Source organism: Dryobates pubescens, chromosome 22, assembly GCF_014839835.1.
Source record: "Dryobates pubescens isolate bDryPub1 chromosome 22, bDryPub1.pri, whole genome shotgun sequence".
NCBI classification, from domain to species: Eukaryota; Metazoa; Chordata; class Aves; order Piciformes; family Picidae; genus Dryobates; species Dryobates pubescens.
The window spans coordinates 18,652,473-18,678,893 of record NC_071633.1 but is presented as its reverse complement, the minus strand read 5'-3'; the positions used below and the strand labels follow the sequence as shown (position 1 = coordinate 18,678,893).

At 49.5% G+C, this 26,421-nt stretch overlaps 2 protein-coding genes across 3 annotated transcripts in view; both read right to left on the bottom strand.

The window, feature by feature from the left end:
• Window positions 1-734: 734 nt before the first annotated feature.
• On the bottom strand, window positions 735-2,140 carry FADD (Fas associated via death domain). Its single transcript, XM_009897495.2, has 2 exons — window positions 1,729-2,140; window positions 735-1,277 (listed from the first exon to the last, which is right to left on the bottom strand). Exons 1-2 carry the CDS (start codon window positions 2,027-2,029, stop codon window positions 991-993), a joined length of 588 nt encoding a protein of 195 aa, XP_009895797.1. The 5' UTR covers window positions 2,030-2,140; the 3' UTR covers window positions 735-990.
• Window positions 2,141-11,018: 8,878 nt separating this feature from the next.
• The window catches only part of ANO1 (anoctamin 1), an 82,803-nt gene continuing 67,400 nt past the window's right edge, over window positions 11,019-26,421 (bottom strand). For both annotated transcript variants that reach the window (XM_054171679.1, XM_054171678.1), the window contains 11 exons: window positions 25,788-25,862; window positions 23,470-23,671; window positions 21,653-21,764; window positions 20,977-21,034; window positions 20,199-20,299; window positions 19,840-19,985; window positions 17,709-17,861; window positions 16,253-16,305; window positions 14,046-14,230; window positions 12,672-12,777; window positions 11,019-11,678 (listed from right to left, as the gene is read on the bottom strand). In XM_054171679.1, coding sequence (XP_054027654.1) covers window positions 11,424-11,678; window positions 12,672-12,777; window positions 14,046-14,230; window positions 16,253-16,305; window positions 17,709-17,861; window positions 19,840-19,985; window positions 20,199-20,299; window positions 20,977-21,034; window positions 21,653-21,764; window positions 23,470-23,671; window positions 25,788-25,862 — 1,446 coding nt within the window. In that variant the 3' untranslated portion in view covers window positions 11,019-11,423. The remainder of the gene's footprint in view (window positions 11,679-12,671; window positions 12,778-14,045; window positions 14,231-16,252; window positions 16,306-17,708; window positions 17,862-19,839; window positions 19,986-20,198; window positions 20,300-20,976; window positions 21,035-21,652; window positions 21,765-23,469; window positions 23,672-25,787; window positions 25,863-26,421) is intronic.

Sequence of the window (26,421 nt, the reverse complement as noted above, 5' to 3'; positions counted from 1 at the left end):
CAGATGACTTGGAAGAGCTACTGGATCTGGAGCAACTTCTGAAGAGAACTGTGGCAAGAGACAGCTACTCTTCACAGGCTGTCACTAGAGCAAAGTCTGTACCATTGTTTTTGCCCTCAGTAGCCTTTCTCCCCGCCTCCACCAGAAGGGTTTTGTTACCAAGAGCACAGATAACTGCAGCGTACTTAGGAGGTGAGCTGCAGCTCCCAGCAGACATGGCCAGACTGCAATGCAGGGTATGGAATGATTTCTGGTAAACACATCTTAAATGCTTTCTTAAAGCATTCATGGCAGTCACAAGTGACTGCTGTAAACATCTGAGAGGCAGATGTTTTCTTTGATAGCTTCAGGAGGATGTTTTCTTCAGGTTGATGAAGGCACTTGATACAGACATTGGATTTCAACTAGTTCCTTTTCAACCTGCCAACAAAAAGCCACCTGCACTGCAGTCTTGGGGCCTGAGGTTACAGTCAGTTCAGTACATCCTTTCACAGACACCAGATGGATTTGACAAGTTATAGAAGGTATGATCTTATCCTATTCAAAAAGAAAAGCCAGTGCACAGCTAAGAGCTGTACTCCTTCCCCCTTTCCCACTAGGATTGCAATAGGTGACACATACACAAAGATAATCCAGACTCCCTGCGAAACGTTAAGTACAGCTGCTTCAGAAGTGTCTCATGGTTGAAAAGCACCTGCAGTAAAGCAAATCTTGTTTTCAGGTAGGACAAAATGTAAGAATTCCTACAAAATGCTGTTCAAGTCTTCAAAAAAAATTAAGTCTCTTAAAGGAAGCACCAAAGTACAAGGCATTACCTGAAAGGAATTTGGCTTTATGTTAATCTTCATCTGACCACAGATCAACCTATTAAAGCACATCAGTTAAGGGCAGAATTACTAACAGCAATGGCATTTTGCTTGAAAACAGCCAAAGGCACTGGTTTACTTTTTGCATCCATATCTCAGACCTGGAAGTGGTTTTGCATCGATTTCACCTGGGTCCATTGTCCAGTAGTGAAAGCTCTTGTTCAACTATGTCTGCCACCAAATTCATACTGCAGCGCCGAAGAGCTGCTATCAAGTCAGCCACCTTGGCATCTCTTCCCCTCCACCTCTGCCACTCCCGCAGAGACTGAAACAGCTGCTCCCGCTGGTCCCGCGGGTTGGCTTCCACTATTCTTTCCATTTTCACATCACAAAACTCCAGTTTCCGCATCAGCATTCTCCAGTTTCTCCCAACGTTATCACATATGACCTCCATAGCTACCCTCTGGAGACCTGAAACAGCAGAAACACACCAAGTTAACCATGGATCTACTATGAAATACCGAACAGTGTTAACAGCGTTTGTTTTTCAGCAGAGTGCTCCTACTCTTGCTGCACAGCACATACTGCAAGTCCCATCACGCTCGGAAAAGCCATTGGCTGTACTTACAAGCCCACGTACATACCACGATTGCCAAGTGACCATTCAGTATAAAAAGGGAAGAAACTTCCGCCCCGGATAGCTGTTTGCAGCCTTTGCTGCCCTCCCGGTACGTTTCCAGGGTACAACACAGTTCTGGCCAGCAGCTAGTAGCACCCTTAGCACTGGGCTCAGCTACAACGGGCAAGTAAGGGCAGCCGTACTCGGTGTTTACTCCGAGCATACCTACAGCTAGAGAATGTGGTGCGGCTTTACAGGGGTTGCCCGAGAAGGAAGGAATAATAAAATGTATGATCCGCTTACGTTTTTCATGTGGATCTGGTTGATCTGCAGGAGCCTTAACTTCTCCTTCACCTACGAACTGCTTTAGCTTTGAGAGCAAATCTTCTCTTCTAATGTTCGTAAGCATTTCTTCAAGAAACGCTACGTTGTCTCTCGTTATGTCCTGCTGCTCGAGAAGGATGGTGAAGAGCTCCACACCACTTTGGACAGACTCAAGCTTCCTTTTCCCGATTTTATCCTGGCAGAGAAACTTCATGGAAGAAAGCTCCTTATCCGCCAAGCTCGAGGAGAAAGAGTGCAGCAGAGACAGAAACGGATCCATGGTGCCGAGGCCTTCCCCACAGCCACTACCAGGCTCCGCGGCGAGTCGACACGGGCTTCGGGGCAAAGGCTGTCAGAGACCCGGCCCCGGCCTCCAGGCGTGGACTGTGGTCTATCACAGAGCGACTTCTTGGGAGGCCACAGAGCTTGAGGTGCTGAGACCTGACCCGACCTGACCTGACCTGACCCGGCACGGCCCAGTCCCGGCGCCGCGGCGACAGCGGGGGGCTGCCCCTGACCCGGAAGTGACGTGACGTGACGCGACGCGGCCGGCGGGTCGGCTCGCGCCCAGCCGCGCGCCGTGAGATGGCGGCCGCGCGAGGCGCCGCGCCCCGTGGGGCTGCCCCCCCCCCCCCCCCCCCCCCCCCCCCCCCCCCCCCCCCCAATCCCCCCCCCCCCCGGCACCTCCGCACCCCCCCCCCGGCACCTCCGCACCCCCCCCAGCCCCCCCCCCCCGGCACCTCCGCACCCCCCCCCCAACCCCCCCCCCGGCACCTCCGCACCCCCCCCGGCACCTCCGCACCCCCCCCTCCCAACCCCCGCCCGGCACCTCCGCACCCCCCCCCCCCAACACCCCCCCCGGCACCTCCGCACCCCCCCCCCAACCCCCCCCCCCCGGCACCTCCGCACCCCCCCCCCCCCAACCCCCGCCCGGCACCTCCGCACCCCGCCTCCCCAACCCCTTCCTTCGGGCTGCTCCTGGCAGCGCGCAGTGCTCGGAAGCCCTCGGAGCCGACCTGGCTGCTTCCGTGGTGCCGAATGCAGAGCGTGTGCTGGAGCAGCTGGCACCGCCGGGCTCCTGCTGCGGGAGGAGCAGGGCCGGGTCGCGCCGCCTCGGCTTCCATGAGCCCGAAGTGAAGGACACCGGCGGCGGTAGAGAGCGATTGACTGCTTCTGAGCACCCGTACCTGCAAGGGATGTTTCTGAGGCTGTTTGCCAAAGGGGAGGAGAGCAGTGCGAGGATGGAAGGCCACACAGCATTGTTTTGGTTGGAAGAGATCTTCAAGACGACAAAGCCAGGCCCTTAACCCGGCACTGCCAGGGCGCCACTAAACCCTGTCCCTCAGCACCACCTCTCCAGGCTCCGAAATTCCTCCAGGGATGGGGACTCCACCACTGCCCTGCCCTGGGCAGCACAGGCCCAGCCTTGACAACCCTTGTGGGGAAGAAATTGGTCTCTGGTTCCAGGCCCTGGTTTTCGTGGGGGGGTTACCTAGCCAGATACTTGCTGGAAGCAAGTCCAGCCGCAGTCCAGGAGGCTCCTGCAGGGCATGGATGGTAACCTCTTGAGGCAAATGGCTGAGCCAGCTAGGGGTGCTGCTGGATCGTTAGCAAGAAGGAGCTGGTTGAAGTGGTGAAGGGTGAGGGCAGTGGTGTCTGCAGTGACCATGAGATGGTGGGGTTCAGGATCTTGTGTGGTAGGAACAACACCAAGCAGCATCACAACCTGCACTTCAGCAGGGCAAACTTTGGCCTTTTCAAGCAATTGCTGGGGGAAATCTTAGGGGACAGGGAACTAGAATGTAAAGGGGCCCAAGGTAATTAGTTAACATTCAAGGACCACTTCTTCCAAGCTCAGGATCAGAGCATCACAACCAGTAGGAAATCAAGGGGAGCCAGGAGACCTGCGTGGTTGAGCAGGGACCTGCTGGGCAAACTCAAGTGGAAGAAGAGAGCTTACAGGTCATGGAAGGAGGGACTGGCCACTTGAGAGGAGTGTAAGACTTAGTGGCCAGATTACACACTGAAGGGCAAGGAGATGTGAAAATAATTCCCTGCATCAGTGTAATTCTGCAGGTGTCTAAATCAGCATCAGAACATGGAAGAAACCAGATACTGGTTGGTTGTGATGTAAACCATCACTGAAATGCTGTTAAACTCTCTCCTAATGCCACAGTGATTCAGTAGCCCCTCCTGTTGTATTCGAAGCTGCCCCATTAACTCCTCTGACACACACAGATGAAACACCCCAAGAACTTGCTTTCCTCCAGTTACTTCCTTTGATAGCAGTTCATAGGGCTTCAGCAGAGAAAGTATTTGCCAAGGTCAGCTGCTCCACATCAGAATAAAGCTTAGCAGAAATGGTTTATTGGATTTGCTCAGGTTTCAGTGGGAGTCTCCTAGAAATTCAAGTGCTCAGAGCTGCTGGGGTCCTAACCCAGGCACTTGAAGGGTTCTTGAGGCAAGACGATTCCTGGCAAAACACTGCAGAGGGAGCTCGAAGCCTGGGAGTGTTTCAAGCTGAGCCTTGTGATTTCATGCTCTGCTGGAGGAGCAGGGCAAAGAGAGCCAACAAAAGGATGGGTTTCAGCCTGGCTTTCAGTGAGCTGTTGGGACACCAGGACAGTCAGGCATCAAACACCCACCTAGAGACTGTGGGCATGACAAGGCGAAGCGTGTGGCTGCCCTGCATGGGGCCTGTGCAGGGTCAGGGTGTGTGAATGACTATGGGCTGGCTGGAAGGCTGCTTGGGAGGATCTAAGCAGCTGCTTTAAAGAGCAGTCTGTTAATCCATATGCCCTGGGTAATAAGCATTATGGTGCTCTGTACATGGCTGTGCTGAGCCACGGGGGAGTTGAGATGAGCTTGCATGGAAACTTCGGAAGTTGCTTTGTGTTTTCCACCCAAGGCGACCTCCAGTTTTGCTGGCCCCTAGCCTTTGCTCTGGCATCACACTGATGTGCTTTGGGGCTGTGGAAATGTCTGGCAGTTTCTGCAGGTGCTGCAATCCCTCTGATGTAATCTGATTGCTATTAGTGCTCATTAACAGTCATTAACGAGTACAGCAGTTGCCGAGGCCGCCTTTGATGACTGTTTATTACTGTCAAGCAAATTCCTGCTGCTATGACCAACAGCTTTCTGTAAATATGAGTACCTGCCCTTCTCTTTCCAGCCAGCCCCTCTTCTCCAGCAGCAGCTGCTGCTGACACACCAGAACTTGTCTTCTAGTGATGCTGCTTGCAACATGGCTGCTTCAGGACAGCACATGGCATGCTCAAATCAGATCATCAGAGGAATCTCTCTCCTTCCCCAGCCCCCCCAGGGCAAAGCCTGCACAGAGTGCTAGACTTCCCAGTGTTAATGCAGGTATTTTTCTTCCCTCACAGTGCTGGACAAACCTCTTGGCATAGGCTGGATACCTTCATCCTGTGTTGGTGCTGAGAAATTGTTTCTCTTCTGAGGTGTACACTTCTTTAGTTTTAAATGGCATGCTCTCTCAAGGCAATGAAGAGCATCTTGACCATTCTGTAGCATAAAAATGCAAAGCCCTCCCTACCAGCTGCATTGGGCAGTCAGAGAAGGTTTGTTTGCTTGCATCTGTTTTTACTCCTGTGGTGAATAAACTTCATTTCCATAAGATTTCTTAATAGTCATTCACTGGCCCTCATCTGCTGCTTGCAGAGTCCCACACTGCACATTTTCAGCAAAGACAAGACAGTTTCTGTGCTTCTGCTGTGCATTAATTGATCTCTGTCCACGGTTCCTTTGTCAGCTGGCACCTCTCTGTTGCTGTAATGCCTAGTGTGGAAAGAAGTGCTCCAGTAAAGGAACTGTTTGTGAAGCAGCTGGGGATCCTAGGAGAAAAACTGTGACAAAAAGGCCTGCAAGAAATGTCAAATTATTGGGGGCTGAAAGAAAATGAGAAGCAGAGTGTGGGAAAAGTAAATAAGGACTGAAAAGAAAGTGACCTCCAGCACGAATAGGTTGTATACAGATAAAAGATCTGGCCAAGTAACAACAACAACAAGCAATAAGTTGTTAACAGATGCTTGAACTTAATATTGAAACAGCAGAAGTGTTGATATAATTCTGTTGATACAGTTCTGTTGTGTTATTGTTGGCAGGGGAAGTCAGTTTAACTTCAGGGGAAGGGTAAATGGTAGACTTATGTTTATTTTCTCCAGCTAAAAAGCTCTGACTTGACGTTTTACCTATTTTTGTAGGGAATTTTCATCATGCCATGGAAGTATGGAGTCATTCAGACAAACATTTCACATGTCAATAAGGCTGTGTGTATAGATTAGAGCAGCACGTCTCATTCCTCTAGCCCCTATTTATGCCTTAGGCTCTGCAACATCCATTTTGCACTTGAGAAAACAGAACAGAGAGAACAGCAAAGGAGGCTTGTCTGCACAGGAGGGTCCTTGTGAAATAAGCCAGGGAGGAAGGAGAAAGCCTCTCCAGGCAGTAGTGAATGAGCATTAGAGTCACAGGATGGTTTGGGTTGGAAGGGACCTTAAAGGTTATCTCCTACTAGACCAGGTAGCTCCAGTTCCATCCAACCTGGGTTACAGAATCACAGAATCAACCAGGTTGGAAAAGACCTCAGAGATCATCAAGTCCAACCTATCACCTTACACCTCCTGACAACTAAACCATGGCTCCAAGTGCCACATCCAATCCTTTTTTGAACACCTCCAGGGACAGTGACTCCACCACCTCCCTGGGCAGCACATTCCAATTACTCTTTCTGGGAAGAACTTTCTCCTCAACCCCAGCAAGCGAAGCCCTCCGGCCCTTCAAACCTGTGTGCCTGTGCTCAGGTGTCTTTGCCACGCCTTTGATTTCCAGAGCCCTTCACCTCGTGGAGAGCAACACAACAGTTGTGTGCACAGCTCTGCTGCTCTCACCACTCATCTGCAGCACTGCACTTTGGCTTTAGCTGACACTTTGGGTTCTGAAAGTGCCACAGCTCTGGTTGTAAGTGGAGCAAATCACTCCACAAGCAATGCTTGCTCTCAGCGAAGCGCACCCTGCGGTCTGAGGCAGTCAAAGGCAATGTTTTCCTTGGCTTTCGCTGGCCTCCAGGCAGGCAGCACCCATGGCACTGGAAATGAAGGAAAGAACTTCCAATTTAAAAAGAAGCCACATTGTTAGATTCTGCTCCAGAAAGGCCTGTTGGGCTAAAAAAAAAAGAGGAGGAGGCTAAAAAAAGAACTTTGCTTTTTCTCTGCTGCACTAAAAATGGCAGAGCGTGTTTGGTGTTGGAATAAATAGTACTCAGGAACTGAACCAGAGGTTCAATGGAATCCATATAAAGTTTAAGACCTAGTTTCTGCAGGAAAAGGGAAAAAAAGAGTTGTTTACTCTGAAAACTTGACAGGAAAATATAAATGGACTCAAGTGATCCATGAAACTGCTGGAGAGTTCAGGCTCCTAAGATGAAAAGTAGATTGGTTTATTATTGCTTATTGGGAACCACAACAGCCAAAAAAGATCATTAACAGCTCAGGACCAGAGAGTACCAAAGGTTTAAATATAGAAATGTGTCTGTGCCTTGACTTGAGACTTATTCACCCTTAAGCTATTTAAGACTGCAAAATATTTGTAAGACAGTATCTTGGAAACACAATGACACGGAAATCCAGGAGGCTCAGACTCCCTCTGTCAGACCAGGAGGGTGGTCACCATTTCCTCCTCAGATGCACCAACTGAAGTTGTGTCTTTGCCATAGAAATTGGGCAGCAAAACCCAAGCAGTGTTTTAGCAATGGTTCAGGAATGGTCCAGCAGCCACTCCCAGCAGTGATCTCTCCTACTGCTGTCTGCACCTGCTCTCGGGCTTCTCCTGTTTGATACACTGGGGGCTGCCTGGGATCTCCCTTTGATCAAAGCAGGGCTGGGAATTGGGCTTTTGTGCTTAAGCCTTGGTGGCAGAAGCATGCCAAAAGCTCTGAATGCACCCCATGGAGTTGCAGCCACATCAAGGCAGAACTCAGCTGTGTGTCCCAGTACAAATACTGCTGTCTGTCACACCTGGCCCTTGTGGCAGCCTTGAGTCACCTTAGGGCATGTTCAGGTATGTCTTAGTCACTTCCAGATCCCTGCTTCTCTCTATTGACTTTCTTTGTATTCCTCTCTTCTAGTGAATCATTAGCTCAGGCCCCCCTCAGATTTGCTGTGGGTGAAAGGAAAGCCTGTTTCTACTTGCATCACAACCATGAAACCCACCCCACTTTTCACCAGAGTACCACAACTCTTTCTGGAAGGTGTCCCCTTACATCCAATGAGCTCATTCTGTTTGTCTTTAGGAGCTGATCAAACCAAACCAGTTACTGACTAGGCAGTGATTTACCTGCTCCTGCTTTTCATATCCATTATCCCAGAACAGAATTCCCACCTTCTAACTAAATATCCTTACTCAGAGCATGTGTATTTACTGGCTAGAAGGGACAGCTGGCATGAAGCCTGGTGCTTTGCTTGCTCACACAACAAGGAAATGGGAAAAGGAGGAAAAAATGTGAAACAGCAACTCAGGTTCTGAGCCCAGCCTCGCTTGTAGGGGTCCCACTAGGCAATAAAGCCATGACACACAGAGTGTAGCCACCCTGCTTCCTTGGCTGCTTCCCTTCAGGGTGGCATGCAGCAAAACACAGGCAAAGGAATCCCTCAGCTTCATTCCTTTAGTTTCACCATTTCATTTTTAATTCCTAAGGAATAGTTTGGGATTTTTGCCATGTAAATGACCAAAGCAGGTAGCTTTCTTCCTCACCATCAGCTGGTTTCAGATGTCTTAATTACATTCTGCTAAGTACCTAAGACTGAAAGCAGAAGAAAATTAAAGCTGCCAGGATAAAATCCATCACTTAACATTGAGTGTCTCTGGTGCAACCATCTGTGGCTGTGCTGGAATCTCAACCTCCCTTTGTGCTCTTAGAGACAGATGCATTTCAAGTGGGATTCATTAATCTCCAAGTGGGGATCTACAGCAGCTCAAACACAAGATTTACCTTTGGCACTCTCAGGAAGATGTCTGTAAAGGAAGCAGTACCTGCAAGCGAGCCTCACTTCTGGTCTCTGCTGTCTGAGAACACAGGGAGCACCGGGCAGGGCATCCCAGGCCCACTCTGAACAGGAATTTCTGTAGGTCTCAAATGAGAGAGCACTCAGAGCACAAGGAGAGCTGGGAAGAGAAGCTGTCCCACAGGACAAACTCTTGCATATTTCAGTTTATTTGAAATAAGTGTTCAAAGGAAAAAAAGCCAAACCCCAACCCAACCCCTCCCCTCCAACCCCCTCCCCAGTGAACTGGGACAGCTTCAGGATAGATTTGCTTTTCTTTAAAAAAAAAAGGATTCCAGGGAAGGGGATTGGAGTTCTCTAAGTAGTAATACAGCTTTTATGTACAAAAGTCCATGTCAAACAATTCACTGTACAAAAGAAAGTAAAAGCAGCTGGTACTAGTGCAGCAAACAAGGAGGAATTCTGCTCAGTATGTGCTCAGGATACACTCCTACCATTTACAGGAATGTCAGTATTAGCTTGGGAATACTTTGGAGAAGGATTTACAGATTCAGTCCCCCTGCAGGAAGTTCCCCTCAGGTTTCCCTTCAGAATAGGCAGTTTGTGTTTGCCTTTCTTCTGGATCTTTTGGGCTACCAAGGAACGAGAGGACAAAGCCCACCTTGTCAGCAAGATGCGTGGCCAGAATTCCGCTCAATTTACTCCCACTCCCAGCCCTGCTGCAGTCACTGGGCCTGATCTGCTCAAGACTTACTACCAGGTGTAATGCTTACAGTGGGTATAAGGCAGGCAGGATTTGGCCCTACAGTAGTAAGCCACCCAAAGTTGCAAATGTTAACAATAGTGACATTCCTGCAAGTCAAAATACAACAGAAACCAGAGTTAACAAAATAGAAGCCCTTTATTAATAAAAATCTTTGGTTGGATCAATATTTTTTGTTTTTTAAATAAGCTTCAAGAGTATTTGGTTCATATCAGTTCCCTTCTTCCACAGCATCTCTTTTCTGGTACCTTCTTTGGCCAGACGAGAGAAAACTAGCAAGTTTGTCACTTTAAAACAAATAAATATATCAAAAGCTAAATATGGCAATTTTAGTCTTTTTTTTTTCCCCCCTAAAGTTCTGGCATTAATATTTAAATTAGTTTGGCAAAGAAAAAAAAAGGAAAAGAAAAGAATAACTCACTCACTTCTCTTTGAAACAGCCTGGTTTGGGAACAAACCATACAGTAGTTAGGCTTTGAAGAAATCTTTCATTTGTGTTTTATTTGTCTCTTTCACTTTTCTATTTGCAATGCAAGTGCCGTGGACAAGACAAAGCCACCAGAGAAATGAGGTTAATTGCACCAACGTGGCGTTGGGAGTGCAGTTCATCCTTGGGCAAAGCGAAACTAGAATGTGCTAGGCTTAAAAAGAGTCCTGATGGGACTGAGCTAGGCGTCCTACCTAAGGAGGTTAGGCTTGGGCTTAAGGAAGCTCCTTGTACAAAAGGCAGAGTATGTTAAGACAAAAGGAAAGTCCTGTAACTAACTGAAGGTCTGGTCCTGTAGCCCCAGTGCAGGCAGAACTTCCACTGAAGGCAGCAAGTGGGACACGGTTTGGATTCACTCCTCCGGCACAGCCCCTGGCAAATGCCCTTCCCAGAAAGTCTGTGGCAGCAGCTGGCTGTGGCAAAGGGATGCAGACTCCTTTCTCCTGCAGAGGACAGAGGGCTACAGGGAGAAACCTGGCCGAGAAAGGGATGTGCTAAACCAGTGGGAAAAGGGAATTTCCTCAGCAACATCAGCGGGCAGGACAGTGAGTCACAGGAGCCCTGCCTGTGCTCTTTAGTTCGGGGCATTACCCAGATGTGAGCAGCTCCCTGCTGCTCCACCTCCAAACCTCTGCTGCTGCCTGGCCGGGAGTGAGGGGCTGCTGGAGGACTGCTCCAACACAGCCCCTTGGGGCACTTCACCCACATCAGTGGGTCACTGGGGAAAAGCAGCTTCTCCAGCCTCACTTTCCTGATGTTTCTGAAGGGAGCAGTGCCCCGGCAAGGGGCTTGGCTGTGCAGCAGGTCACAAGAGCCTCCTGCACTGTGGGACTCTTACAGTTCAGCAGGAGCTCTGCTTGTTTCAGACCTGCAGATATCCACCAGCAGAGCCAAACCCTATCCAGAAGGCAGGTCAGTCTGGTAGGCTTTACGTGGTTCCTCTCCTGCCCAAAGGAAAACCAGAGCACTCGCTAAAGCTGGTTTTGCACACACATTATCTGGCTCCCCCACGGACCTTCACGCATGGGCTTCCAAACAGTTAAAATTAGTAGTAGTTAAAATTTACCTTTATTTAGTCAATGAATAGGCTAAGGTCAAGTTCTCAGAGAATCTCTGAATCAAGAGGTCCTAAGTACCTGCAGTTAATGCACACCGTCGGCAGCAGTGTTACCTAGCGATGCAATAGAAAACTCCCCTGCATTGCTGCTTGTGCAAAAGGAAAAGGACACTGTCAGGAGAAGGTGGTCCTCCACCTCTGTAAGAAGAGCCTCTCTCACAAAGATGGGAGCAAAGTGGCAGCACATCCTTCAGCATGCACCAGGCTGTCCATCAGTCGAGTCCTGCCCTTTCCGTGATGGCTTGTGGTCAGTGGAATGCCCCTGGATCCCCAACGCCTCCTCTGCTACACCTCGAGGGGGTAGGAGTGGCAGGAGGACAAGCTCCCGCTGCGGCTCCTGGGGAGCCTGGGGCTGTGGTTGTTACAGTTTTCAGCCTTCTCCTTGTCTTTCCAGCTTTCTAGCATTTGCAGCTTCCCTTGCTCTTCTCTCATGAAGACCTCCACCATGAGAACTTTCTCTTTATGAATCTGCTGACTAATGTCCTTGGGAATGTCTGGGATAATCCAGTCCACAAAGTCACTCATAAACATGACCAAGTTCTGAAAAGGGAATTGTGAGAAAATGTCAGCAAGGTCAAACGAAAGGACAACTGCAGGGGAAGGGGCCAGCTTTGGTGTACTAAAGAAGGAGGAAGAAAGGACAATATTTGAGTTGGGCTCAGCTGTCATGAGCCTGATACTGAGCCAAACTGATCTCAAGTTCTTGTTCATGCTAGAAGAGGAGAAAAATAGCAGGCACAGATCTCTCTGATTTACGTCCAAGCACTGCCACAGCCACGCAGCAATTGAAAGGAAATGCTGCCGTGGATAAATGGCCTTGCATTGGCCAGCCCGCAGCAGAGAGGCAGAAGAGACAGCAAGAGGCAGAATGGTGACAGCTGGTAAAAATCAGTTGCAATGACATATTTCTGATGGAAACACCTGGATTCACACATGAGAGAGGGAGAACACCTGCTTTGTGACAGAAAAAAAGGAAAGGGGAGCAGAGTTTTGCACAAGTCATTTAGGTAAGGATAAGTCGTTTAGATAAGGCAGACTTCAACCACTTGTGCCACAACAGCATCACTGCTGGGACTGGACAATGGCACTCTGGGGAGAGGGACAGGACTTTTGCCTTTTTGTTCAGATGCAAGATAAACTCAAACCAGGAGAACTTTGGACGTTTCATTTCCTGGTTCAGTGTGGGAATGAGTTTGGATGGAATTGGTGCTGTTGATGCCTAGATGGACAAATTGGTGGAACCTAAGTAGCTTTGTGCTTTGCTGCTCACTAGGGTCATTAAGTTGCTTCTGCATCAAACCGGTTCAAGGTATGCCTGGGGATGAATTTTTCTGCTGAGGATATACCTGAGCTTGGGTGGGTGGGGTGGGAGGATGAGGATGAAAGAGGATGGGCAAATTGCTTTGCTTTTCCATGAGACAGCTGAGAAAGAAGAGACTTCCTTTGGCCTGAGAACAGCCATCCAAAGGTGGCCTGCCTTATGGAGCTGAAGGAAGCTGGTAACTCAATCTCTCTCTCTGCAGCATGACCTACCTGGAAAACGATCACAAATGCTAATCTTGCTGCCAGGACAGCCCAGAAATCCTTGGAGATGTCATACTTGTTCTCAGACCAGGGGGGTTCTCGGTAATCCTTGTACCTGCAGAACAAGACTCAGTAGATCAGCAACGTCACTCAAACTGCAGCAGCACGCGGAGCTGGCACCACGTGAACAGAAAACCAAACCATCCACAGGCTCCCTCTTACAGCATGAAGCTGCATTAACCTCTCAGAAACAAGACCCAGCTGAAGGCCTCCCACAGCCTGCCAGTCCTACCCAGAATTAAAGCTCTTCCATCTAAGCATCCTCTGATCTGATTAGCACAAACAGTATCCATGCTGCGTAAAGACAGAGTAACCTACACAGCTCCCAACTCCAGCTCCATTAAGCCTGGCAAAACAAAACCCCAGGGATTTTTCAGGCTAATTTTGAGGGTAGAAATGCCAATGGCAGATCCACAGAGTGTGTTATGCTGCCTGGTGCTCTCCTTGTTCATGAGTAGCAAGAGCCTGCAGCTGCATTTTGCCCTAGAGGGAGCAGGTGAAGCTTTTGCCTTAGCTATGGCTTACAGGAGATCTGTGAGCAAGTCAAACATAACTTGTTAGAAACAGGGCTGGGAAAAAGACATCCAATTTAAAACCACTGCACCTTGGCAGTGTTTTGGAAGAATTAGGGCTCCATATTGTCAAATGATTTAAAAATCCCTGGAATACAGAGGAAGTGATGGGATGGGAAGAAGAGGCTGGCACTGGAAAGCAAACCAACCTGGCATTTGGTATTGCAGCATGCCCCTGCCACTCCTGTTCTGTAAGTTCTGTGCTGTAATCATCTTGGCCAACCTCATTTACCCTGTGCCCAGAGATCACCAGATGGAAACCAGGAGAATGTAAAAGCAAACAAAGCTGATACAGAGGCAAATTTGGACATCTGTTCTTCTCAGAGTGATTTTTCTCTTTAGCAGGTTGGGGCTCTGAGCAGCCTGCTCTAGTTGAAGATGTTCCTGTTGGCTGCAGGGGGGGCTGGACTAGGTGACCTTTAAAGATCCCTTTCAGCTCAAACCTGTGATTGTATCTCTTCTCCCAAAAAGGGCAATGCATACTAATAAAAATCTTTGCAGAGACCAAGAGTGAATTCAACAACACTAACCTCAGGCTCCCAAAATAAGCAGCTACTTCACGGTCAGGCGTTGCGGCTGCTCAGTCTGTCAGCCACTGCCTTGAACACCTTGGCTGCCAGACTGAGCCACCACAACAGATTCACCTGATGGAGCAAAGGCCACCAAGGTGCTACACAGGTGAAGCCACCAGGGACCTGCCCCAGGAACATCCAGACTTGTCCCATTCTAAATGAGTTATTCGAGGGAGTACCTGCATATCTGAACCTCGTAGCCAAGATCCATGGGGTCGTTTGGAGCTGTTCCTGCTTGGAAATCGCTGACATTAAAAGAGGATAGCGTATGGTTGACGAAGCCATGCATGGTGCCATTCTCACTGTACATGTACAGGTACACGAGGCGTGGAATGAAGTCGGATGTGAATGAGATCACAAATGCCTAAGCCATAAGAGTAGAGAGTGAGCACAATATTCAGGCAGTGCTGAAGTTCATTATCACCTCCAGTAGAACCAGAGAATTGTCAGGGTTGGAAGGGACCTCAAGGATCATCCGGTTCCAACCCTCCTGCCATGGCCAGGGACACCTCACACCAGAGCAGGTTGCCCAGAGCCCCATCCAGCCTGGCCTTAAAAACCTCCAGGGATGAGGCTTCCAGCACCTCCCTGGGCAACCTGTGCCAGTGTCTCACCACCCTCATGGGGAAGAATTTCTTCCTAACATCCAATTGCAATCTACTCCTTTTGTTCCGTTCCCCCCAGTCCTGTCACTCCCTGACACCCACAAAAGTCCCTCCCCAGCTTTCTTGTAGCCCCCTTCAGCTACTGGAAGGCCACAATAAGGTTTCCTCAGAGCCTTCTCTTCTCCAGACTGAACAGCCCCAAGTTCCTCAGTCTGTCCTCATAGGAGAGGAGCTCCAGCCCTCTGCTCATCCTCATGGCCCTTCTCTGGACACCTTCCAGCACCTCCAGATCCTTCCTGCAGCCCACAGAGCCCTAGAAGTGGAGTGTCCACTGCTGTGACAAGGTTGTATTCAGTGCATGCTCTTCTGAGCTGCAGAGTATTAGATGGAGCAGTTCCACAGCAGCAGATTTCTAGGTGGGTAACAAGTGGAGTTCCCCAGAGAAGAAAGTGGCCATGCCCCCCCAGCATCAGAGGGGAGCAAACCACGTCACTGCTCCCCTGTGCCCCAGGCACAGCTTGTCCCTGGTGCATTGCTTGAGGTCCAGCTGATGGATTCCCAAAGCATTTCCCTGTTCTGCAAACAACTGACAGGGAACTGAGTCTTTATCATTGCATTGCAAGAGGCTGTTAATTGTATGTAGTTTTTAGCTCCATCAAGATAAAAGGATGAGCAGATGGAGCCAAGTTTTGTTTTCATGGCCACAAAAGTTGTGTTTTATTTGGTTATTGAAAAAGGTTTGCTAAAAATGTCCTATGCAAACTGAGGCCAGCCAGTTGGGCTGAGTGCTTCATGCTTCATTCATTTATCATTGTTATGAAACATTCTCCCTGGCATAAATTTCATGTGCATGTGGAACAAACACAGTACAGAATGTTTTACTTATTTCATGATAAAGAGGGGCACAGAGATCAGAGAGGGGAGAATAACACTGGGGAATGACGAGGAGACTGCACGGGGGGGAGAGAGAAAAACAGAGAAATTACTTCCAGAGGAAAAGAGGAGAAATGCTAGAGACAAATGAAGGCAGAGTACCACATAACCCAAGGAGTGGTGTGGCCACAGTACAGCAAACACCTGTGGGCAAAAGAAAGGGATTCCTAGTCTGGATAATGGTGAGGAAACAGAGGGCCCCTGGTGACGTGGCCATAAGCCCTACACAGCCCCTGCTCCTGTTTCATTGCAGACACCTTTGGGGCTTGTCATTCAGCTGGGGTTTCATCTTTCCCCAGGTGTGGTGCCATGAAGATGACCACTGGGGATGTCCATTGGCACAGAGCATTAGTTAAGGCCATAAATGAACACATTAAGCTGTGCTAAAATTTCCTAAGGGCTGGGTTGTTCACTGCTGAAGTGAACAGAAAGGTTCTGCTGGATCTTCAGCCATGCAGTTTGAGGCCAGATCGGTTCAGTTTCACAATTTTCACTGTGCTTTGAGCTGAGCTAATTCACACCCAGCTGACTACTGGAGCCTGACTAGAAGTTGCATCATCTTAGTGACAGTATTGCAGAAGAGCAAATGTGAGCAGCTGTGGACTGTGTTTGAAAGGCAAAAGCTGGTTGACGAAACCATTCTGGAAGCAAGCTGCCACTTCTGCTTCATTACTGCTGCTGCTCCCACAGCCTGAGAAGGGACTGTGTCTGACTCTGGTATTTCAGGAGGTGTCTAAATCACAGCCTTTCACTTGATTTTTAAGGGATTATACTGAAATAAAGCTAACAGAGCAGAATGGAAAAGCCAGCCTGCTGGGCTAAGACCATACTCGTGGCCAGTTACTTACATTGATGATGACAGCAAGCTTCCCAATCCCTCTGAGGATATTATACCAGATTCCTAGGGAAGGAGACAAACAAAAATGCTGTTCCACTCATTATAATTAAAGAAATGACTTTTGCAGTTCCCAGTGTTGGGAGCATTTGGGACTGCTGAAGTGGAGTTATCTTTTAAACAAACAAACAAAAGCCCCACCAAAAAAAAACCCAACAAAAACAACAACAAAAAAGAACAGATGAGAAGAGATTAATTTAATGACCCTTAACTCCAAGCTTGTTTTCTAAAGATGGTTTTGTGCCTGTTCCTTTTTTTTGAGGTTTTGAGCTGAATCTTCTTTGAGGAAGAAGGAGGCAAGTGTGAGACAGAGGGATGCTGGCATAGGTAGGAAAGAAAAGGATCAAGAAATTTCATTCAAACCTGCCCTAAAAACTTGTCTGGTTTGTCTGTGGCCATTGTTGGGGTTCTTTCATCCCCAAGAGTGGGACTGAACTGCAGTAAATTGCAATTAACACCCTCTCAAAAAAACCCCCAAACCCCAAACAACCCCACCCAAAAAAATACACAATAATCACCAATAAACCTCCAAACCCCCAAAATCCCAACCCCACCAACCAGCCCAACCCCCTGCTGCGAGCCCTGCCACAACCTAAGCCAAACATCCCCTCCCCTAACATCTCCACCAGCAACTTCAGCGTGCAGCATCAAATGAGCCAGCCACAAAGCACCCCCAAAGCGGTGCCATGGCAGCACAACAAATCATGATGTGTTCTTCAACTCTGGGATGATCCCAGGGCACCAGGATGAGCTTAAGGAAAAGCTTTGCTTGCACGACACCAGAAGGAGCAGCAGCTTTGGTAACGGAGCATAAACTTCTCTGCTCTTCCTGACTGGCTCTCTAATACGAAAAATTCTTTGCCTGACCCTTTCAGCCTTGAGTCAGCAGTGTTTGGGGAACGAGCTTCCTCGCTGCACACAGCCACAGCTGTGAGGGGAGGGCTGCTCTGCTGCCACCAGACAGCCACCCGTCCCAGTTCCAGCTAGCAGCACTGCAGCTCTCAAGCTGAGCAGGCACGAAGGGATGCGTTTACCCACAGACTCCTGAACCTCCTCCCCTTCCCAAGTGCATCTCTCCAGCCCACTACAGAGAAATTTCTGCTTCTGTGAGAGAAGTGCCTTGGCAGGAGAGCTGCTGATCAGCAGAACCCTGCTGAATATTTGTCTGCGGTATTGATCGCTTGGGTTTGAGAAGGGATCTTGTTTACTGGATCAAAGATTCATGGGAGTTCAGAGCTCTGCCCTTTCTATTTAGAGGCAAAGCCTTGCTGAGTTAAAGCTCACCCTTAAACCACAGCCTAATGTTTGGAGTGCTCCTGTAGACAGCTTCCTGTTAATGGAGCTCGCTCAGCACAACATCCTGCCATCGATGCAAGCGAAGAGGGAGAAGAGCAGCAGCCTGCACTTACCGATGTCCTTAGCTCTGACTGCCACCGGCCTCCTCAGCTCCGTGACAAACTTCTTTGCGTCCAGACGGATCTCGATGATGTTGTTCAACAAAGCGAAGAGCGGTGCCAGCGGGAAGGAGGCGACGAACAGGGTCACAAACCCAAACTGAATAACTGTGGGAGACAAAGGCAACCACTGCAGTGGCTGTGGCCAGTGGCCCCCGCCTCAGGGTGCGTGCCCAAACCTCAGTGCTACACCACGTCTGCTGTGGCGGGCCCTGCCTGACCGCTGCTCTGCGATGAAGGGCTCTTCGCCCCTCTTGCAAAAGGCAAGGCAAAGGAACCAGAAGCAAGGGGAAAGCTCCTGTGGCAATTTTGCCATGGGCAAGGCTGGCACAGGGGCAACCTGAGGAGTGGGATGCCAGCAGCCAACGTGTTAGCTCCACATAAACTTGCCATGATCCACCCAGCAGGACTTTAGCCCTCTCTAATCCCACTGGAAGCTTTCTCTGAAGAACAGCAACTTGGGTGCTTTGAGAGGGATGTGACTCACTCTTCACCTCTGTTGGGAATAACTTGCTTCCTACAACCTGGGAAGGTGCTTTTGGTTGATGAGGACACCACATTGATGGCATACCCAGCCTGGCACTGCTAAAGCCCCATCTTTCTCTCCTCTCCTTCCAAATGCTGATCTCACTAACTGCAGCTTTTCTTATTTTTAGGAACCAACAGCATGACCTTGTAGTTTGCACCATTAAATTGCAATCTGTTTCGACTGCTCTGAACCTCAAGGTCATCAGACATTCTTATTCATCTCTGCATTTACTGGCCATGCCATCTGGGGCTATTATCATCCTTCATTATCCTTTACTATTAGTTTTGCCTAGTCAGTGCATAAAATGCCACATAAAGTTGCTGTTTTAAGACAGAGCCTTCAGAGATGGCTGGTACTGCAGCAAACAGCATTAGGTTCAGCAGTTCTCAGCCTTCCCAAGACTGAAAGTAGGAAAAGTAGTGTAGCTGTAGAGCCACAGGAAGGCAGAGCTGATACCCAGTGCTTAATGTCCACATCACTCACTCAACATAATACATTCCTTAAACAAAAATAATCATTACATATCTGTGCTGTGTCAGGCACAGCCTGGTCAGCAGACACACCAGGCTCTCAGAATATTGGTCCAGACATGAGGAAACAGCACCAGCCTGGTGGACTATGCAGTGTATCAGCAATGCTGTGTCCAGAGGAGCAGGGAGGGGATTGTCCCCTGGGACCAACTCTGGTGAGGCCACACCTCGAGTATTGTGTTCAGATTCGGGCACCTCACTACAAGAGAGATGTGGAGGTGCTGGAGCCAGGGCAGAGGAGGGCAAGGAAGCTGGGAAGGGCCTGGAGAATAAATCTTATGGGGAATGACTGAAGGAGCTGGGGATGGTTAGTTTGGAGAAGAGGAGGCTAAGGGGAGACCTCATGGCTGTCTGCAACTACCTTAAAGGACCTTGTAAAGAGGTTGGTGCTGGTCTCTTCTCCCAGGTAACTAGTGACAGAACAAGAGGCAATGGCCTCAAGCTGCCACTGGAGAGGTTTAGACTGAACATGAAGAAAAAAATCTTCCCATCTAGAGTGGTCAGGGATTGGAATGTGCTCCCCAGGGAGGTGCTGGAGTCCCCATCCCTGGAGGTGTCTAAAGGTGGTTGGGATGTGGTGCTTGGGGATATGGTTTAGGGGTGAACTTTGTAGAGTAGGGTTCTGGGTTGGGCTTGGTGATTCTTTTCCAGCCTGAATGCTTTTGTGATTCTGTGAGGTTGTGAAATAGGAATCAAATGACTTATTTCCAGTCTAGGGAGGCACTGGTGGTTAAAAATCCCCCACGGTCTCGAGGTCATGCCATTGAATCTGTGCTTTTGAAACCTGACAGTGGCATGTCACAAGGCTTGAAAGAAAATATCTAAACCACAGTGCTGAAGTAAGGGCTCCTGGACAGCAAGGAGCACAGCTCATGCCTGAAGCAGCTAGTGGCTGGCTGACATGTCCCAGCCTGACACCGCACACTTCACTTCGGGAGTCCTGCCTCATGCCCACTGTCTGCGGCTCACAGTCCCCAGTTGGCCAGAAGGGTTCTGGTTTCAGATGCCTGCCTGCCAGCTGACTCACTCATTTCCATGTACTCAGGGGTCAGTCCAGCAAAGGGCTCCAGGTTGTAGTCCACCTCGTAGCGCTGCTTCTTCTTCACGTGCTCCTCGTGGTCGAGGGAGCGGCGGCGCTTCAGCTTCAGGTAGCGGAAGAATTTCTTCATTTTCCTGGGGCAAAGGGAGGCAATTCCGTGAGGCAGTGCCACTGCTGCTTCACATCAACTGACACAGCAAGCTCCACGCTCATTTTTCATCAAAACTCTGCAGGAGCCACAAGATGCTGAAAGTCCCCAGGCCCAGCAGAGCCGGGCTCCGACACACAGAGTGCGGCACTGCGAAGTGCTTGCAGAGAGACACAGGCAGGCAAAAGCTGCTACTCACGGGATGCCAATCTCAAACAGATTGTTCTGAATCAGCTGCTTGCCCAACATGATGATACTGAGCTGGATACACAACTCCATTAGGCAACCACCTGGAGCACACTAAGGTGGACAGAGGAAACATGAATCAGAACATCTGCAGCATCGCTGGGGCAGGAGCTGATGGTGCTGCCACCCAATGTGCATCGAGAAGAGTGTGGCCAGCAGGTTGAGGCAGGTTCTCCTGCCCCCTTACTCTATCCTAGTGAAACCACATCTGGAATAATGGGACCAGTTCTAGGCTCCCCAGTTCAAGGGAGACAGATAACTACTGCAGGGAGTCCAACAGGCTACAAGGATGATTAAAGGAATAGAACATCTCTTCTGTGAGGAAAGGCTGAGGGACCTGGGGCTGTTTAGCCTGGAGAAGAGAAGGCTCTCAGGGATCTGATCAATGGTTACACATACCTTAAGGTGTCAAGAAAAAGGGGCCAGGCTCTTTTCAGTCCTGCCCTGTGATAGGACGAGGGGAAAGGGACATGAACTGGAACCCAGGAAGTTCTGCCTCAATGTGAGGAGAAACTTCTTTGGTGTGAGGGTGCTGGATGCCTGGAGCAGGCTGCCCAGAGAGGTTGTGGAGTCTCCTGTGGAGACTTTCAAAAGCCACCTGGATGCATTCCTGTGTGGCCTGCCCTGGGTGAGCCTGCTCTGGCAGGGGGATTGGACTGGATGGATGATGTGTGGAGGTCCCTTCCAAGCCCACCATTCTGTGATCACAGCAAGGGTGCAAATGCAGTTACCTCTTCCATTCGGAAGGAATGGAAAATGTAGACATAGTCTCCTGGACGTCCAACAAATCTAGGGGCAAAATGGTTAGAATTAAAACCTTCCCATGGGTTTTCTACCTGCTCATTCCTAAGGTTATTTATGCCAAACTCTATGCCTTCAATGTTTGTTGAAAGGTTTGACTAGATGATCCTTGAGGTCCTTCCACCCTGGGATTCCATGCAAAAGTGGTTTTGTTTTAAAGAGCAAGTCCTGCTGACTGAGTCAAGACCTCAGTTAAACTGCTGTGTCCTCCAGCAGCACAGGCACATCAGGGCAGAAGTGCTCTAAGGTAACTCTCCTTTTCTTGCTTCAACCAGAAGGTGCCACACAGGTGTTTAGTTTAAGCCTTGAGCTTCCACACTGGTTGCAGGAAGAAAGGTGTTCCTCACAATGATATCAGCTTAGGGGTGGTAGAATGCAATGGTAAGCACCCTGCTGGGGGACTGCATCTTGATGGGACAAAGTTATGGCTCTAAAACACAGCTGAGACAGCAGAGTTCCAGGTCCCCATCCCAGGAGGCTGCTGAGGTTTTGAGTCAATATGAGGAGGTTTTAAACCAGATTTACTTCCTTGTCCAGCTGTGGTCTTAGCTCAGCTCCAGCTGTCTGGTGAGCAGCGAGCCGAGCGCCTCAGCAGCCCTCACTCACCGGCCTTTGAAGAAGGCGACGTAGAAGATGGGGGTGTAGGCATTGACGAACTTCAGCAGGAACGCCTTGAAGATCAGCCGCTCCTCGAAGTTCTTGTCGGTCTTGGGCACCTCTGCAAGCAGTGCCACAGGGACAACACGTCAGGGGAGTTCCCTACCTGCCACAAGGGGCCTTTGGAAAAGCATCAGCCACCCTCTAAACAAAGAGGTCAGTATTTACTGCAGGACAGCTGTGAGAAGCAAAGAGCCTTGTTGAGGAGCCCACCCCTCAGGTGTCTCACAACAGCAGTTCCAAGGTCATTCCACATCTGGCTGACTTCCATGAATAGAATAGATTAGAACAGAATAGAATAGACCAGGTTGGAAGAGACCTTCCTAGCTGGAAAGGTTTCTGGACCTTAAGTATTGTGTCCAGTTTTGGGCACCTCAGAACAAGAGAGATGTGGAGGTGCTGCAGCCAGGGCGAGGGAGGGCAAGGAAGCTGGGAAGGGACTGGAGAATCCATCTGATGAGGAGCAACTGAAGGAGCTGGGGATGGTTGGTTTGCAAAAGAGGAGGCTCAGGGGGGACCTCATTGCTCTCTACAATTACTAGAAAGGAGGTTGTAGAGAGGCTGCTGCTGGTCTCTTCTCACAGGTCATTAGTGATAGAACAAGAGGCAATGGCCTCAAGCTGCTGCTGGGTAGGTTTAGACTGGACAGTAGGAGGAATTTTTTCCCAGCAAGAGTGGTCAGGCATTGGAATGTGCTGCCCAGGGAGGTGGAGGAGTCACCAACCCTGGATGTGGTGCTGGGGGATGTGGTTTGGGGTGAACTTTGTAGGGTAGGGTTCTAGATTGGGCTTGGTGATCCTGAGGGTCTTTTCCAACCTGAGTGATTCTGTGAACCTATCTGAAAGGGTTTCTGGACCTTCTGTCACTGATGCTTTTTGGACATGATTAAATTCTTTCTTTCTTCTTTCCTCACTGTGTTTTTCTGTGCTCAGTTTTGCATTTCCCAACATGTCTTTCACCAAACAAAAAGAGCAGAAAATTCAAATAGTGCTCTTATGCTATGGAAGAGTGCAGCTCAAGATTTGGAATAGGACCCTCTGCAGTCTCCTCATCACTCCTAACTGAGTAAGTGGCTAGTGATTAAGGAAAAACTTCCCAAATGAAGCCAAATTCCTGTGGGCTTTGGTGTTTATAAGTTGCTGCTTAGAATTTCAGCCTGACACTTGGGTTTGCTCACTGACTAGGTTGGACTGGATGACCTCTGGAGGTCCCTTCCAACCCCTAACACTCTGTGATTCTGCAACTGAAGAATAGAATCACAGAATTGTCAGGGGTGGGAGGGACCTCAAGGCTCAGCCAGTTCCAAGCCCCCTGCCATGGGCAGGGACACTTCACACTACAGCAGGTTGCTCACAGCCACATCCAGCCTGGCCTTAAAAACCTCCAGGGGTGAGATTTCCACCACCTCCCTGAGCATCCTGTGCCAGTCTCTCACCACCCTCATGGGACAGAACTTCTTCCTGACATCCAATCTCAATCTACCCATTTCTAGTTTTGCTCCATCCCCCCCAGTTCTGTCACTCCCTGACACCCTCAAAAGTCCCTCCCCAGCTTTCTTGTAGCCCTCTTCAGATACTGGAGGGCCACAATAAGGTTTCCTCAGAGCCTCCTCTTCTCCAGACTGAACAGCCCCAACTCTCTCAGCCTGTCCTCACGGGAGAGGAGCTCCAGCCCTCTGCTCATCCTCATGGCCCTCATGAAGCCACTCAGGAAAGCCAGTCCCTTGGGGTCCCTCCATTAAAGGTCAGCTGAGGATTCCAACCTACCAATCTGTGTGAGCCACCTTGCAATGCAGCCATAGACTTCATCCAGGATGATGATGACGACCAAGTTGATGATGACGGCGGTGGCCGTGACGGTGACCCTGACGCTGGAGCGGCCTGAGGGCGTCGAGCTGATGGCCAGCGCCGCCGCCGTCGAGATCCGGTAGATGATGACTCCAAACACTATAGCAAAGGTCAGCCCCACCTGCAAGGGAGAGCAGCACACCTCTTAGGAAGGAGCTCACTAGCAACACTTTGCTTGGGACTTAGCAGGGACCTTACAGCTGGGATTTCTGGGCCGCAGCCTCAATCCAACCAATTCTGTGTGAAGGCTCCCAGGGACCTGTGAGAGCAGATCCTCTGTTGGCAGCGATTCCAGCAGCACATCCATGCAATGATCTCACAATCCCATGGAAAAGGCTTTCCCCCCTTGTTTTCAAAGGCACCTGAACTATTCTCTTGTATTAAAAGCATCAGTGGGCTTCCTTCCAGCCTCAGCAGCAATGGCACACACACAGTGTCTGCATGGCTTAAAAGGAAGGCAGGGCTGTAGCAGAGAGGAGTATCTGAGCTTCAGGCTGCTCACAGCCTTCAGACACCCTGCTCAGGCTCATGATGCTGCCATGCAGACAGGGACAGTGTTTGTTTACAGCAGGCTTTACTGGGACAGGAAAGGGCTGAGGGCTGGAACTAAAAGAGGGAGATTCAGAGAAGGAAGAAATGGGACAGTGAGGGTGGGGAGAGCTTGGCTCAGGTTGCCCAGAGAGGTGGGAGCTGCCCCATCCCTGGAAGCATTGCAGGTCAGGTTGTTTGGGGCTCTGAGCAACCTGCTCTAGTTGCAGCTGTCCCTGCTGACTGCAGGGGGGTTGGACTGGATGACCTTGTCAGGTCCCTTCCAACCCAAACCCTTCTGTGATTCCAAACTGAAATGAAATCTGATTTGAACAACACATTTCCTGGCATTGAGAAGTGCACAAAATCTTCCTCAATTTTTCATTGCTTAAAGAGAGGAATAACTTTTAAACACAGCCCTTCTAAGCTACTGATGTCCCAGCTGAGCAGGTCAGATTTATTGTATTCCCATTCCCTGAAAATAGAAAAACCCTAACCCCAAAGCAGAATCCCTACCTCCCAAACACAAATGCCCTGAGTCTGGCACATTCTACCTTTGGAAAGGGCTTAAAGCTTTTCTCTCCAGCTGCCAACCTGTTCTTTGTCTTCAATTATTGTTATTTCCTTCAAAAGCTGTCTTAAACTCTGCTGCTTTATCAGCAAATGGAGAAAGGCTTTTCTCATCAGTTCTGCACCTTCCTCTTCAGCTAAGTGCTCTGTTTGCAGTTCTGCTGTCACATGGAAGAACCCCAAATGGACTGATGTAGGAAAAAACCTTGCAAGCAGGATTGCAACTGGCCACAGCATTTCTTTCAAAGAAGTGTGGCATAAAAACAAGGCTGTTGCCTGCTTCCTGATGACTTCCTGAGAGGACTCTCTGTTCTTGCTAAGTTTTGTCCCATCAAAGGTAGTGGCAATTTCCATTTCTCTGCCCTCATTGTCCCCAACCCTGTTTAATGATTTCTTTACTGGAAGGAGACAGCAAAGACTCCTTAGATTAGAACACAACAAAATACCTGAGCTTTCTCACTTGGGAAAAGCCATTGGGAACCACATCAAGCTGACGTGTCCCTACCCTTTCCATCACTTCTGTTCTGTATAGTGACTTGGTGACACAAATCCCAGGTGTTGACAGATGGCCAGCAGGTCAAGAGAAGGGATGCTGCCCCTCTGATTCTGCTCTGCACTGGTGAGACTTTATCCAGCTATGGGGCCCTCAACACAGGAAGGACATGGACCTGATGGAGTGGTCTAGAGAGGGACAAGAAAATGGTCAGGGGGCTGAAGCACCTCTGCTACAAGGACAGGCTGGGGGAGCTGGGGTTGATCAGCCTGGAGGAGAGAAGGCTCCAGGCAGACCTTAGAGCAGCCTGCCAGTACCTGAAGGGGGCTATGAGAAGGCTGCAGAGGGACTGTTTGCAAAGGTCTGCAGTTGATAGGATGAGAGGCAATGGTTTGAAATGAGAGAAGAGCAGATTTGGGTTGGATGTGAGGAACAAGTTCTGCACCACGAGGGTGCTGGAACACTGCAACTGGTAGCCCAGGAAGGTCGCTGAGGCCCCATCCCTGGTGATATTCAAGGTGAGGCTGGACAAGGCTCTGAGCAACCTGATCTAGTGGAGGATGTCCCTGCTGACTGCAGGGGGCTTGGACTGGATGACCTTTGGAGGTCCCTTCCAACCCAAACTCTCCTATGATTTTGCACTTACCATGAAGATAATGCCAACAAAATTGGTTAAATAGGCTGGAAATCGGTCCTTCCACGTCAGCTTCTCTTTATCTGTCTAAAATTTGGGGAGAAAAAAGGGAACATTTAATCAAGATGCAGCTTGTGGTTTTGCATGTATGACAAAAGCAGAGATGGGGGCAGGGGGCAAGCTAGCAAACACCCAAGAGTTAGGAGATGCAAAGCCATGGTGTTTACAGCCACGGTTCCAGCCAGGCAAATTGTTTACTGCGTATCTAGGCTCAAACTGCGCTGCAAGTATCAATAAACCAGAGCTCTCTGTATACTTTCTGAAGGAAACATGCAAACAGGCTGTCACAAACCATGAGCTAAGAGCTCTCTTACTCTTAAATATTTTCTCTTGCTTTGCCTAGAAAAATTCCCCTTCTCCTCCTCTCCCTCCCCACTTAACATTTGCAGCTTTCAGGTTGCACAGCTGGTTCCACTGCAATAGAGATGAGATGTGCCACTGAGTGTCTCCAAGATGAGCACACAGCTGACAGGGAAGATCTTGTGGTGGTGTGTGGGAAGACTTGACATGTCTGTAGTAAGTGATTTCCAGTATGTGGTTCCTTTACTAAGGGATTTTTAACTACCTGGCTGTCCATGTGGTATTC